At 47.2% G+C, this 12,500-nt stretch overlaps 2 protein-coding genes across 3 annotated transcripts in view; one reads left to right on the forward strand and one right to left on the reverse strand.

Moving 5' to 3' along the window:
* The window catches only part of dusp22b (dual specificity phosphatase 22b), a gene marked incomplete at both ends in the record, with an annotated part of 8,167 nt that extends 2,699 nt beyond the window's left edge, over positions 1–5,468 (reverse strand). Inside the window, 5 exons of the mRNA XM_084447183.1 lie at positions 235–309; positions 2,400–2,449; positions 4,276–4,358; positions 4,568–4,601; positions 5,448–5,468. Coding sequence (XP_084303309.1) covers positions 235–309; positions 2,400–2,449; positions 4,276–4,358; positions 4,568–4,601; positions 5,448–5,468 — 263 coding nt within the window. The remainder of the gene's footprint in view (positions 1–234; positions 310–2,399; positions 2,450–4,275; positions 4,359–4,567; positions 4,602–5,447) is intronic.
* A 1,997-nt stretch (positions 5,469–7,465) lies between these two features.
* ripk1l (receptor (TNFRSF)-interacting serine-threonine kinase 1, like) overlaps positions 7,466–12,500 on the forward strand; it is an 11,069-nt gene continuing 6,034 nt past the window's right edge. The window contains exons 1-5 of one of the 2 annotated variants that reach the window (XM_084447361.1): positions 8,163–8,191; positions 8,499–8,677; positions 9,227–9,389; positions 10,519–10,656; positions 12,300–12,500. The exon at positions 12,300–12,500 is cut by the window's right edge and continues 34 nt beyond it. In XM_084447361.1, coding sequence (XP_084303487.1) covers positions 8,517–8,677; positions 9,227–9,389; positions 10,519–10,656; positions 12,300–12,500 — 663 coding nt within the window. In that variant the 5' untranslated portion in view covers positions 8,163–8,191; positions 8,499–8,516. Of the gene's footprint in view, positions 8,678–9,226; positions 9,390–10,518; positions 10,657–12,299 lie in introns of both variants that reach the window. The other variant, XM_084447362.1, reaches the window with a different exon arrangement.

The raw sequence follows: 12,500 nt of genomic DNA on the forward strand, positions 1-12,500 counted from the left end.
CAGACCAGGCTGGTTCTGACCCAGACCAGGTTGGTTCTGACCCAGACCCAGGCTAGGCTGGTTCTGACCCAGACCCAGACCAGGCTGGTTCTGACCCAGACCAGGTTGGTTCTGACCCAGACCCAGGCTAGGCTGGTTCTGACCCAGACCCAGGCCAGGTTGGTTCTGACCCAGTCCCAGGCCAGGTTGGTTCCGACCCGGATGCCCAGAGAGAGGCAGGATGAAGCCACTCACCAGTGGACGAGGCAGCCCTCTCCCTTCAGACGAGACTCGTGAATGAACCCGATGCTCTGCCTAAAGTACTGGGTCCTGCGTGAGAATGACACAAATACAGGATATTACAGTAGGACACAATAAATACATGCTACCTGTCAGTTGTGTAGAGCTGTTGTGTTGTATTATGTTGTGTAGAGCTGTTGTGTTGTATTATGTCGTGTACAGCTGTTGTGTTGTATTATCAGTTGTGTAGAGCTGTTGTGTTGTATTATCAGTCGTGTAGAGCTGTTGTGTTGTATTATCAGTCGTGTAGAGCTGTTGTGTTGTATTATCAGTCGTGTAGAGATGTTGTGTTGTACTGTATTTTCAGTTGTGTACAGCTGTTGTGTTGTATTATGTTGTGTAGAGCTGTTGTGTTGTATTATCAGTTGTGTAGAGCTGTTGTGTTGTATTATGTTGTGTAGAGCTGTTGTGTTGTATTATCAGTTGTGTAGAGCTGTTGTGTTGTATTATGTTGTGTAGAGCTGTTGTGTTGTATTATCAGTTGTGTAGAGCTGTTGTGTTGTATTATGTGGTGTAGAGCTGTTGTGTTGTATTATGTTGTGTAGAGCTGTTGTATTATCAGTTGTGTAGAGCTGTTGTGTTGTTTTATCTGTTGTGTAGAGATGTTGTGTTGTATTATCAGTTGTGTAGAGCTGTTGTGTTGTTTTATCTATTGTGTAGAGCTGTTGTGTTGTATTATCAGTTGTGTAGAGCTGTTGTGTTTTATCAGTTGTGTAGAGCTGTTGTGTTGTATTATCAGTTGTGTAGAGCTGTTGTGTTATCAGTTGTGTACAGCTGTTGTGTTGTTTTATCTGTTGTGTAGAGCTGTTGTGTTGTATTATCAGTTGTGTAGAGCTGTTGTGTTGTTTTATCTGTTGTGTAGAGCTGTTGTGTTGTTTTATCTGTTGTGTAGAGCTGTTGTGTTATCAGTTGTGTAGAGCTGTTGTGTTGTTTTATCTGTTGTGTAGAGCTGTTGTGTTGTTTTATCAGTTGTGTAGAGCTGTTGTGTTGTATTATCAGTTGTGTAGAGCTGTTGTGTTGTTTTATCTGTTGTGTAGAGCTGTTGTGTTGTTTTATCAGTTGTGTAGAGCTGTTGTGTTGTATTATCAGTTGTGTAGAGCTGTTGTGTTGTTTTATCAGTTGTGTAGAGCTGTTGTGTTGTTTTATCAGTTGTGTAGAGCTGTTGTGCTGTAATGAATCGTGTTATCGGTTGTGATGGTTGCTATATTGAGAGTTGGTGGATGAGGTGGCATCGTTCCGACCAGACCAGGATGAGAAAGCTGTGTGTGTGTGTGTGTGTGTGTGTATGCGAGTGTGTGTGTATGCGAGTGTGTGTGTGAGTTTGTCCATGTCCATGTTAGACGTCTGTTTTACACACTGTACAGGAGCCAAGTGACAGAATGATGAAGGTGAGAGGAACATTTGAGACATGTACATGTGTGTGTGTGTATGTGTGTGTACGTGTGTGTACATGTGTGTGTGCATGTGTGTACGTGTGTGTGTGTGTGTGTGTACACGTGTGTGTATGTGTGTACGTGTGTGTGTGTGTACATGTACATGTCCATGTGTGTGTACATGTAGGTGTGTGAGTGTACATGTGTGTGTACATGTAGGTGTATGTGTGTGTGTGTGTGTGTGTGTGTGTGTGTGTAAGAGGAGTGTAAAAATAGAGGTGCAGCAACGCAGACGACGGAAGCGGCAACACTGCAGCAGGCTAGACTTCCTTCCTACCCTCCAGGGACCAGACCCCCTGCACTGTGTGTGTGTGTGTGTGTGTGTGTGTGTGTTTGCATGTGTTCCTATAAATGTCTGTCTTTCCATGCCTAGCCTACTAGTGGGTGCTACAATACGTGCATTAAATACAGTATATTCATCCCATTGTGTGTCAGGGTTCGGGTTGACGTGAGAGAGCCCAATATGTCCCTCAAACCCAACCACACGAAGCACAGACCATGATTTATTCACAGCTGGTTCACAGTCGAATGGTGCGAGCTCGTGAAAGCACATTGTTTTCCCGTTAGATGGAAATTAAGGAGAGACGCCCACACAGCGCAGACGGGAACGGCTCTGGCGCCCGGCGCCGGCTCGGTGCTGCATCGCCGTGCGCTGCTCTGCGTGCTTTTGGAGGCTGTTCTACTTACAGATTTTGTGTAGGCAGGTCCGCTGCGGAGATACAGAGATAGGTCATCTCCTGCAGGATAGAAGCCGCCTGTTACTTCCACACAATCCCGTTCCGTCCCACACACCATAATGACATTAGCGTTCAGCGCACGTTGACACAATAACTCTCCACAGCGCCGAATATGTCCTATGTCTGACTAACCGGCGTTACCATGAGCACAAACACAAAAAGAGGAGCTGCATTTCCCAGATTACACGCGAGGTCCTACGGCCGCGCATTCTGCTGGCTGTTTTTGGTGTTAACGTTGTGTTTCTGGGCTGGGGTTGATGGCAGCTGACAGAATTGCCCTGGGGTGGTGGAAGGGCGAAGTAGCTCACAGAAAGTGATCCGGTGCCAGTTTTGCGATTCGCCCAATATTTTTAAAGGTCAGGGTATTGGGGGGGGGGGGGGGGGTGGGAGTAAAGCAGGTACCAGATCAGCGCCTAGGGCCATGCACGCACACACGCACAAACACACACACACACACCAATATGGAAGAGTAGTACTCCGAATTGGAATCAGATTTGTTTATAGCCAGGTAGGTTCTCTCACACACACTGGGAATTGGTTTTGGACAAATTCTCTCCTCTCTGTTCCGTTCACCTTCCCCCACTCCCCCCTCCCCCACCACGCACATCCCAGCACCCCGTCACACCAAATAAGAGCCCCAATATTGATTAGCTGCTTTCAACAAGGATTTAGTGTTGACTGCTGCACAACTCCAAGTGTTGTCTAGCAGGTACCTGTACGTAGGAGTGAACAGATCCATGTAGGTTAAGAGAGGCTTCCCACACACTGCACCGGCGTGACACTTGACACAAGTTGTCAGTGAAAAGTTTCCCCGAACAGTAACGATCAGACAGTACTGTGTTTTATATAGTTAATGGATACTGGATACACCCGCTTAATGATCCCTTTGTCCATGTAACCATCGTTTGAAGAGTCAGGGTTGACCCTTGACCCATAGATTGCTCTTATCCATCACAGGATGCTGTGTTCTCTCAATCCACCTCCAGACCCAGACCTCCTGCTGTGTCTGCTGTGTTTGGTCATTGTTGTCATAGTGACATCCCAGCCATCCTGCAGCATCTTGTCTGCTACCGTTCTTAGTACTAGTATACATCTTTTTGCTACGAATTATATTAATAACAGAGTGAGTTAAAATCCTACACCGCCATTGCATCTAATAAGGGTATAATAGCGGGAGCTTCGTCTGGCTAGTCTCGCCCGCCCTCCGAAAGTCTGGAGGAGACGTCTCCGTTGAAAACCGGCGCCAAAAACGGCGCCGAAAACCGACGCTACCAATCAGAGCCGCTGCCTACATCTCCAATAGGGTGACGGACGCGCCTTACCAGACATTAAGTCCTCCAAAGAAACCGGAGTGGAGAATCAAAAGAAAGCATTCACAGCCCCGCCCTGGACCGCCCTAAAGACGTTGGTTCTGCAATTCAGGGGTCTTTCAATCTCTCAAATTGTTTCCACTTTTAGCAGCGACACCTGGATGAATGTCCTAAGTATCTGGTTGCAGCGTTTAGTGACCGACTCATAAGTCTAAGCTTTGTCCCCTCACCTGTCCTGACCTGAACTACCAGTCAGGCTGGTTACACCGTCAACAGTGATGTCATGTGCGCAGTTCCCCCGAATCACATGACCTGTAGTCACAGGAGTATACGTGGTAGGCTACATGAGGTGCATTTGTTTTGCGTGAGCGCGCGTCGGGGACGGTGTTACTGAGCGTGAGAGGACGTGTGTGTGGGAGTTAGGGCCCGGCGGTTCACCTGGAGGATGGGGGCTGCGCTGTCATGTTACTGAGCGTGAGAGGACGTGTGTGTGTGTGGTGTGTGTGTGTGGTTCACCTGGAGGATGGGGGCGGCGCTGTCATGGACGGACAGGATGTGCGTGATGTTGTTCCTCGCTAACTGCTCCCTGTCTCGCGCGTCTGAGGGAGGGAGGGAGGGAGGGAGGGAGGGAGGGAGAGAGAGAGAGAGAGAGAGAGAGAGAACAAAAAAACTAGCAATTTCAGTTGAATCATAACCACAGAAGAGCTCTCTGTCGGTGAACTTCACGCTGAAGTGGGTTGCTTCCGAATGATCTGACCCGACGCGGTTTTCAGAGGGAAGGAACCTTAACACGGCTGTAGAAACATACCTTTAAAATTCCCCAAGTAGAGATCAGGAAGGACCTATAGTGAACAGAGAGGATTGACATCATACACAACACATAAATAAACAATGGCTATCTTTAACGAATACCCAGAATGCCACTACTGCTCATAGCAGTATTTAGCCATTACCTGAAGTTAAAATGCCTGCCGAAGACTACACTAGAATGTGGGTAGTGTTAGCCGGCTCATACAGTAGGCTACACGCTGTTACTGTAGGTCTACCCCAAGGCGCGGTATGAGATAGCATCCTTGGTGACATGCACATGCATAGGTGATGGGCTATATTTAGTTTGACACCAAGCACAACAGCTGAAGGAGCTCGGACAACTGGCACAATTTGTCAGCGCGCGCAACACCGTCCGATAATGAGCAATATGACGGACGATGGGGGCCATGCTGGTGCCTGACTGACCTGCCACAGACCTTGAGGTCAGGATCTGATTTCAGGGGTTGTGTTAAAGAGTGTGTGCGTGCGTGCGTGCGTGCGTGTGTGCGTGCGTGCGTGTGTGTGTGTGTGTGTGCGTGCGTGCGTGTGTGCTATAGGCTACTGGGTTATACTATACATATTGACAGATGTGGAATGACCTGACCAAGTGTGAAAGCTTGATGGGCACCTTAAGTTCACACATTCAATAAAATGTCAGTTCCAGCAGTCCCACGTATTTCCATGGACTCCCTGTTCAATACAGATTAAAGGCAGGCTAGATGCATAGAATCAACTAATGTGGCTAAATGATGTCATGGCTAAATGGGTTTTGGAAGACTGGTCTAATCCATTGAAATACCCGTGCACACCAAACCGTGCGTAAGTTAGATAACTCATTCATATCTTACGGGCAGCTTACAAGAACAACATTGGCCTACCTTATTGACACCATTTCCCATTCTAAATAAGTCGTCTGTAAAACGTAGGCTACCGTATGGAAATGAAAATGACGAGGATATGTTCCGCTGATGGTGTCAGCGGCTTTATCAAGCTTAGTGGCGAGGAGAGTGGTCCGCAATCAGGGCTGTGTCGTAGCCTACAGTAGCTCCGTCTGTTTCAGATGGATCCTGGGAATTGTAGTTTTTTCTGTCGACACACGCCCCCTTAAAAGCACAGAAGGTGCCTATACAGCATTTTATCCTATTTTTATGTTGTGCTTTTTAGAGTTTATCAGTGTCTTCATCTGTTTTAATCTTTGTTTTATCTCTGTATTATTTTGTCTCTTTACTCGTCACTGTAAATGAGGGCAAACTCAGTTTCCTTCAAGTTTAAATAAAGGTTATTGAATTGAAAGGCATATTAGCAAAATTAAATAATTGCACTGCTAGGCTATACAAAATATAATGTGCAATAAAATAAAATAAAAATTATAGTGCAATAAAAGTTTGAAGAGTTGAACACCAAAGCCTATGGCAATGGCACCGGAGATCTAGGCTATGTGATATGTTGTGAGGTAGATCTACAGGCAAAAGTATTTCGGGGTATTGAATTTAATGAGCAATGAATTAATAGCAAGCACTCAGGCACGGGAAAGTTTCATGTTCCCAGAACAGGGTCATACTGGGTCAGAAGCTTTTTACTGACAGGGACGAGGATGGCAGTGTGGGCCTATTCACAAAGTAGGCTAATCTGACCCGGGTTACGGTCACCCTAGCCAGCCAGGCAGCGGAGGTGACGGGGTTACCGTAATGACTGTGAATCGAGGTGTAGGCCTACATCAACACGGAGAAACGGCAAATAGTGATGTGAAATATGTTGTGGTTTCCGTGTGTGGGGACACGGCAGAATCGCCTTGCGGGGGTGTCAGATACTGTAGCTCGAGACACAGCATGTCACCCGCGGTGTCAGAGATGCGGTGGTTTCCCGCCCTGGTTTCACAGAAGCTCCACTTTTATCAATGGATCATTGTTTTCTATTGTTTGGGTTCTGTTCTTTTTGATGTGAGTGTGGCACTGGTGTGATGAGTCATAATGCCCGTAAATTAAAGTGTTTTCCCCTACTTTGTGAAAACAAATCTCACATTACTATAAATATTCATATGAGTAGCCTAAGGCTATTTTTTGTGGGATGTTTATAAGCCTACTTTTCATTTTTTACTCATTGCTTTCAGGTTTAACTGGGTTTTACAACCTTTATTACAAAATGACAAAGAAGGAAATGAAACTGAAAATGTAGGTGTCACACCAAAGACCTTACAGCTAGATAGTCAATCTATCTATCTTTCTTTCTCTCTCTATCTCTCTCTCTCTCTCTTTCTACCACACAAACACACACACACACAAATTACGATCATGCGTCTACACTTGAGAAATAAAACCATAATTCTACACTTAAGACACATCCACTGTCGACCTACTGCTAGGCTACAGTATGGGACTCGACCATGGATGTATTGGGACTCGACACTGCAATTTCCCACCGGGGACGGGGGTCCGTAGGGGTCAATAAACATAGTACTACTAGGCCTACGCACGCATTATTAGATTCCACCACTAGGGGGAGACTGTGGCCTGGTGTTACTGGATTCTCGGATTCTCTTCTGCAACACGTGTTATTCATGTTGAAGATCATTTAAAATACTGTACTTAAAAAAATACTTTTCCACTAATACCACATGCCAAATCCACGATACTGCGAGTGCGTCCTCTAGCTTCATTGAGGTGGAAGTTCTTGTTATGTTATGTTATGTTATTTTTATTTATAATGCGCCCCCCCAACCAACTGTTACATCAGCCCGGGGCCCAGCCCGGGTACAAAGAGAGACAAACACAAACAAAGGACTGCAGAGACACAAAATGAAACTACATTTAAGACACAAGACAAGGACATAAATTATAGATCGTCTGTGACAAAGAGGTGAGTTTGAAGCTGTGCTCTAAAAGAGTCCAGGGTGGTGGCGGACTTGATGTTCAGAGGAAGCTTGTTCCATAGCCCAGGTGCCATCACTGAGAATGCACGGTCTCCCTTTGTGACAAGTTTTGACCGTGGGACCTTCAGGGTCATCTGGTTGTCAGATCTGAGCCGGCGAGCAGGCCTGAAGCTGGTAGGTTGGTCCAGGAGATCTTTGATGTAAGCTGGGGCGAGACCATTGAGGGCTTTGAAGACATACGTGAGGATCTTGAATTTCACTCTGCGCTTCACTGGGAGCCAGTGGAGGGAGGAGAGGACAGGAGAAATGTGTCCCCTCATCTTAGTGCCTGTCACCAGCCTGGCAGCGGCATTTTGGACTAGCTGCATGCTGTGGATGGTCTTGTCGGTGACCCCGGCATAGAGGGCATTACAAGTCCAGTCTGGAGAAGATGAGCACCTACGACCCTCCGTAGGTCGCTGGAGGAGAGGAAGGACTTGATTTTGGATACTGTGCGCAGTTGGAAAAAACAGGATTGCACCACAGATCTCACTTGCTTGTCAAAGTCTTGGCTTCGTCTATCAAGTAGACATAAAACAAATCGGCTTTTATGGATGATCAACCTTTTTGCCTTAAAGATCGTTTGATCTTTCTCGATTAAGTGGACTGGACTACGGATCTACTTCCTTGTAGTTGTCTTTCCTCCATGGTTCCTGCTGTAGTTCCTGAGCCTCTACATGTTTCACAGCGGCAGTAATCCCGGAACTAACTCAAGTAGGTTTAAGTAGTAATTTGTCTAACATTTTAACCGATGTTGTTTATTTCGCTGTAATCGATCGTGTTAATCTTCAAATTACAGTGAATGGCATGCGTAATTGTTCACTTTGTCGACATATATTTAGCTTACAACTGCGCTGCTATTTGTCGAAGTTTTTTTTCCTCAATTTCTCGATACACTTTCACTTTGCATTTCGATCACTAAAAATGTCCCTCGCCCGTTCGTAGTGCAACTATTGTTGCTTTTATACCGCGATACGTTGCTGGTATTAGGCTACAATAGAACATTTTGGTCTCGTTTCAGATACTTGCGGCGACAGGGATGGCGACCGCTTTGGATTCCGTCTCTATTATGAGATCCACCGACCTTATCAAGAAGGAGCCGCTGGACTACGGCGGGTTTGGAGAAGTGTACTTGTGCTATCATAAAACCTTGGGCCAAGTGGTGCTGAAGACGGTGTACACCGGGCCTCCGCGCAACGAGTGAGTCCAGATACGACTGACCGGGAATCAGATAGTCTGACCGGGAATCAGATAGTCTGACCGGGAATCAGATAGTCTGACCGGGAATCAGATATGTCTGACTGGGAATCCCCCACACATGTCCCGTGCACATATCAGCCTGAACTGGTCGACTAACAGTATCAAGGCCCATTTCCCCAATTTCCTTGTCAGTTTAGAGAATATTATCCATATTTACTTACACTACCTCTTTTTCAGACACTAAAGAAAGCAAAAGCACATGCCATTATGTGCTATATGCAATGGATGTGTGTGTGTGTGTGTGTGTGTGAGAGAGAGAGAGAGAAATCATCATTTCCACTATGCCCCCCCCCCCCCCCCCCACACACACACAGCCTATATATGCAATGGATGAGTGTGTGTGAAAGAGAGAGAGAAATCGCCATAATTTCCACTATGCCCCCCCCACACACAGCCTATATGCAATGGATGTGTGTGTGTGTATGTGTGAGTGAGCGAGGGGGAGAGAGAGAGAGAAATCGCCATAATTTCCCCCATGCCCCCCCACAGATCCAAGTTCAGTAAGAAGTCCCTTCTGGAGGAGGGCAGCCTGATGACCAGACTGAGCCACGAGCGCGTGGTCAAGCTGCTGGGCGTCATCCTGGAGGACGGGGACTACTCTCTGGTCATGGAGCTCCTCCCCAAGGGCAACCTGCTGTCTATGCTGGAGCTGGTGGGACACGCACCCAATCATCCAACCACACTTTCATCTCACCCGTTCCACTGACTGGCTGAATGTCGCATCATGAAACGACATCTTAGGCTGTGTGTCCACCGACGAGCTGTATGTAGCTGAACAGCGCCAAGCTTACAGCTGCGTAGAGAAGCACTAGAGCTGGGGTTTACAGCTGGCTAGGCTACCGATGTTTTACAGCTACGTTAGCAACGAGTGTCGTGTTTTTTGCAGACTGCAGGTTGACTAGCCAAGTTAAGATAGCTAGCTAATGATAGCTAGTGCTAACGTTCGCCGTCTCTGCGGTTTTGCCCCAAACCGACCGTCCTCGTCGTCAGAACGGCCTTTTACAGCCTGCGTTCTAGCCCAAAAAGTTCACCTTTTTTCAACTGCAAAAAAAGCCTAGAGCTCATGGCGCTATAGTGCTATAAAGCACTTGGAACACAGCTCTTGTCTCTATAGCACCCTAGAGCTCATTACCCATTGTAAACAACGAGAAAACAGCGCCAGCTCTAAAATACAGCTTGCCGGTGGACACGCACCCTAAGCTATCTCGGGGTGAGCGGTTGTCCCCCGTCACTCCGAGGCCCCTGCGGTCGATCGACGCGGTCACGGCTCTTCTCTGTCCTGGCCCCGCAGTGGTGGAACGAACTGACCCACTGACGTCAAGACAGCAGAGTCCCTGCCCATCTTTCACCACAGGCTCAGAATCAGAATCTGTTTATTGCCAGGTAGTTTACAACATACTAGGAATTGTCATCGGTCAATGGTGCAAAACCTGGAGACAACATTGACAAAACTCACCTCTTTAAGAAATACAGCACAACCAGGATCCTTCCTCTTAAGCACCTATTGTATTTATATTTTGCTGTTCTTGCACTTTGACTTTAGCACTAGATTATGCTCTTAGTCACCTGTTTAGACAGGAGATGCACTTGTGAGTTCTGGTGAGTAGTAGTACACTGACTACCTACGTTAAATGCAATTATTGTAAGTGGCTTTGGATGAGAGCGTCTGCTAAATGACTATAATGTAATATCATTTCCTGCACCAATGTCATATGAAGGCTGAATTTAGCATCATGAAGCAACAGCGGCGTGTCTTCTGAACATTTGGGTCGTGGTTGCAGGTTCTTGTTCCCATATCCATTAAGGGCCGGATCATTCTAGAAATTCTGGAGGGCATGGTGTATTTGACAAAGAACCACGTCATACACAAGGACCTGAAACCTGAAAACATACTGGTGGACAAAGATTTCCACATCAAGGTGAGATGGATACTGTTTATTCTGCTTCGACAGTTTATTACTATGGTCATAAGCAGTCGTGTTGACATAAGGGATATTGAACGGTGGTTCAGGCGGTGGTCCCGCCTCCTCCTGTCCATATGTCGAAGTTTCCTTGGGCAAAGACACTGAACCCCAAGTTGCTCCCAATGAGCAGGCTAGCACCTTGCATGGCAGCTTCCGCCATTGGTGTGTGAATGTGTGTGTGAAAGGGTCAATCAATCAATCAATCAATCAAAGCTTTATTTATATAGCGCATTTCATACCCAGAGGCAACACAATGCGCTTTACAGAGAACAAGGGAGGTGGGCATACATCCCACCCCTACATATTCCAGAGAGAAGCAAAAAAACAGTAATCACCCGGGGGCCAGATAAGTGAGCTGTAAAAATTCTTCCCTGACCTCAATGAGAGGCCATTTTAAAGCGCGTTGGATAAAAGCGCTATATAAGTGCAGTTAATTTACCGTTTACCATGAACAACTAGCCGGAGTCAAGATGCGGGTAGTAGTGAGTCAAGACGAGGGTAGTAGTGAGTCAAGACATGGGTAGTAGTGAGTCAAGACATGGGTAGTAGTGAGTCAAGACGCGGGTAGTAGTGAGTCAAGACTTGGGTAGTAGTGAGTCAAGACGCGGGTAGTAGTGAGTCAAAACGCGGGTAGTAGTAAGTCAAGACATGGGTAGTAGTGAGTCAAGACGCGGGTAGTAGTGAGTCAAGACGCGGGTAGTAGTGAGTCAAGACGCGGGTAGTAGTGAGTCAAGACGCGGGTAGTAGTGAGTCAAGACGCGGGTAGTAGTGAGTCAAGACGCGGGTAGTAGTGAGTCAAGACGCGGGTAGTAGTGAGTCAAGACATGGGTAGTAGTGAGTCAAGACATGGGTAGTAGTGAGTCAAGACGCGGGTAGTAGTGAGTCAAGACATGGGTAGTAGTGAGTCAAGACATGGGTAGTAGTGAGTCAAGACATGGGTAGTAGTGAGTCAAGACGAGGGTAGTAGTGAGTGAAGACATGGGTAGTAGTGAGTCAAGACATGGGTAGTAGTGAGTCAAGACATGGGTAGTAGTGAGTCAAGACGCGGGTAGTAGTGAGTCAAGACATGGGTAGTAGTGAGTCAAGACGCGGGTAGTAGTGAGTCAAGACGCGGGTAGTAGTGAGTCAAGACGAGGGTAGTAGTGAGTGAAGACATGGGTAGTAGTGAGTCAAGACATGGGTAGTAGTGAGTCAAGACATGGGTAGTAGTGAGTCAAGACGCGGGTAGTAGTGAGTCAAGACATGGGTAGTAGTGAGTCAAGACGCGGGTAGTAGTGAGTCAAGACGCGGGTAGTAGGGCCCCACAGTCACAATTATACTATAGTGTAATATGTGCACAGCAGCCTACTGTACATGATCTTTTCATAATATGCATTATACATATTATGCATTATATACATATTATGTCTGAATGTGTTTGTGTCTGTGTGTGTGTGTATGTGTGTGTCTGTGTGTGTGCGTGTGTGTGCGTGCGTGCGTGCGTGCGTGTGTGCGTGTGTGCGTCCGTGCGTGTGCGTGCATGCGTGTGTGTGCGTGTCTGTGTGTGTGTGTGCGTGTGTGTGCATGTCTGTGCGTGCGCGTGTCCGTGTGTGTGTCAGATCGCAGACCTGGGCCTGGCCACCTGCCAGACGTGGAGCCGACTGACCAAGGAGGAGTCTCGCAGGCGTAGCCGCACCAACCCCTCGGGGGGCGCAGTGAGGGCGGCGGGGACCCTGTGCTACATGGCGCCCGAGCACCTGGACAGCATCCACACGCCGTCCACAGAGAAGTCGGACGTGTACAGCTTCGCCGTCGTGGTC

Source organism: Borostomias antarcticus, assembly GCF_949987555.1.
Source record: "Borostomias antarcticus genome assembly, chromosome: 12".
In the NCBI taxonomy this organism is placed as follows: Eukaryota; Metazoa; Chordata; class Actinopteri; order Stomiiformes; family Stomiidae; genus Borostomias; species Borostomias antarcticus.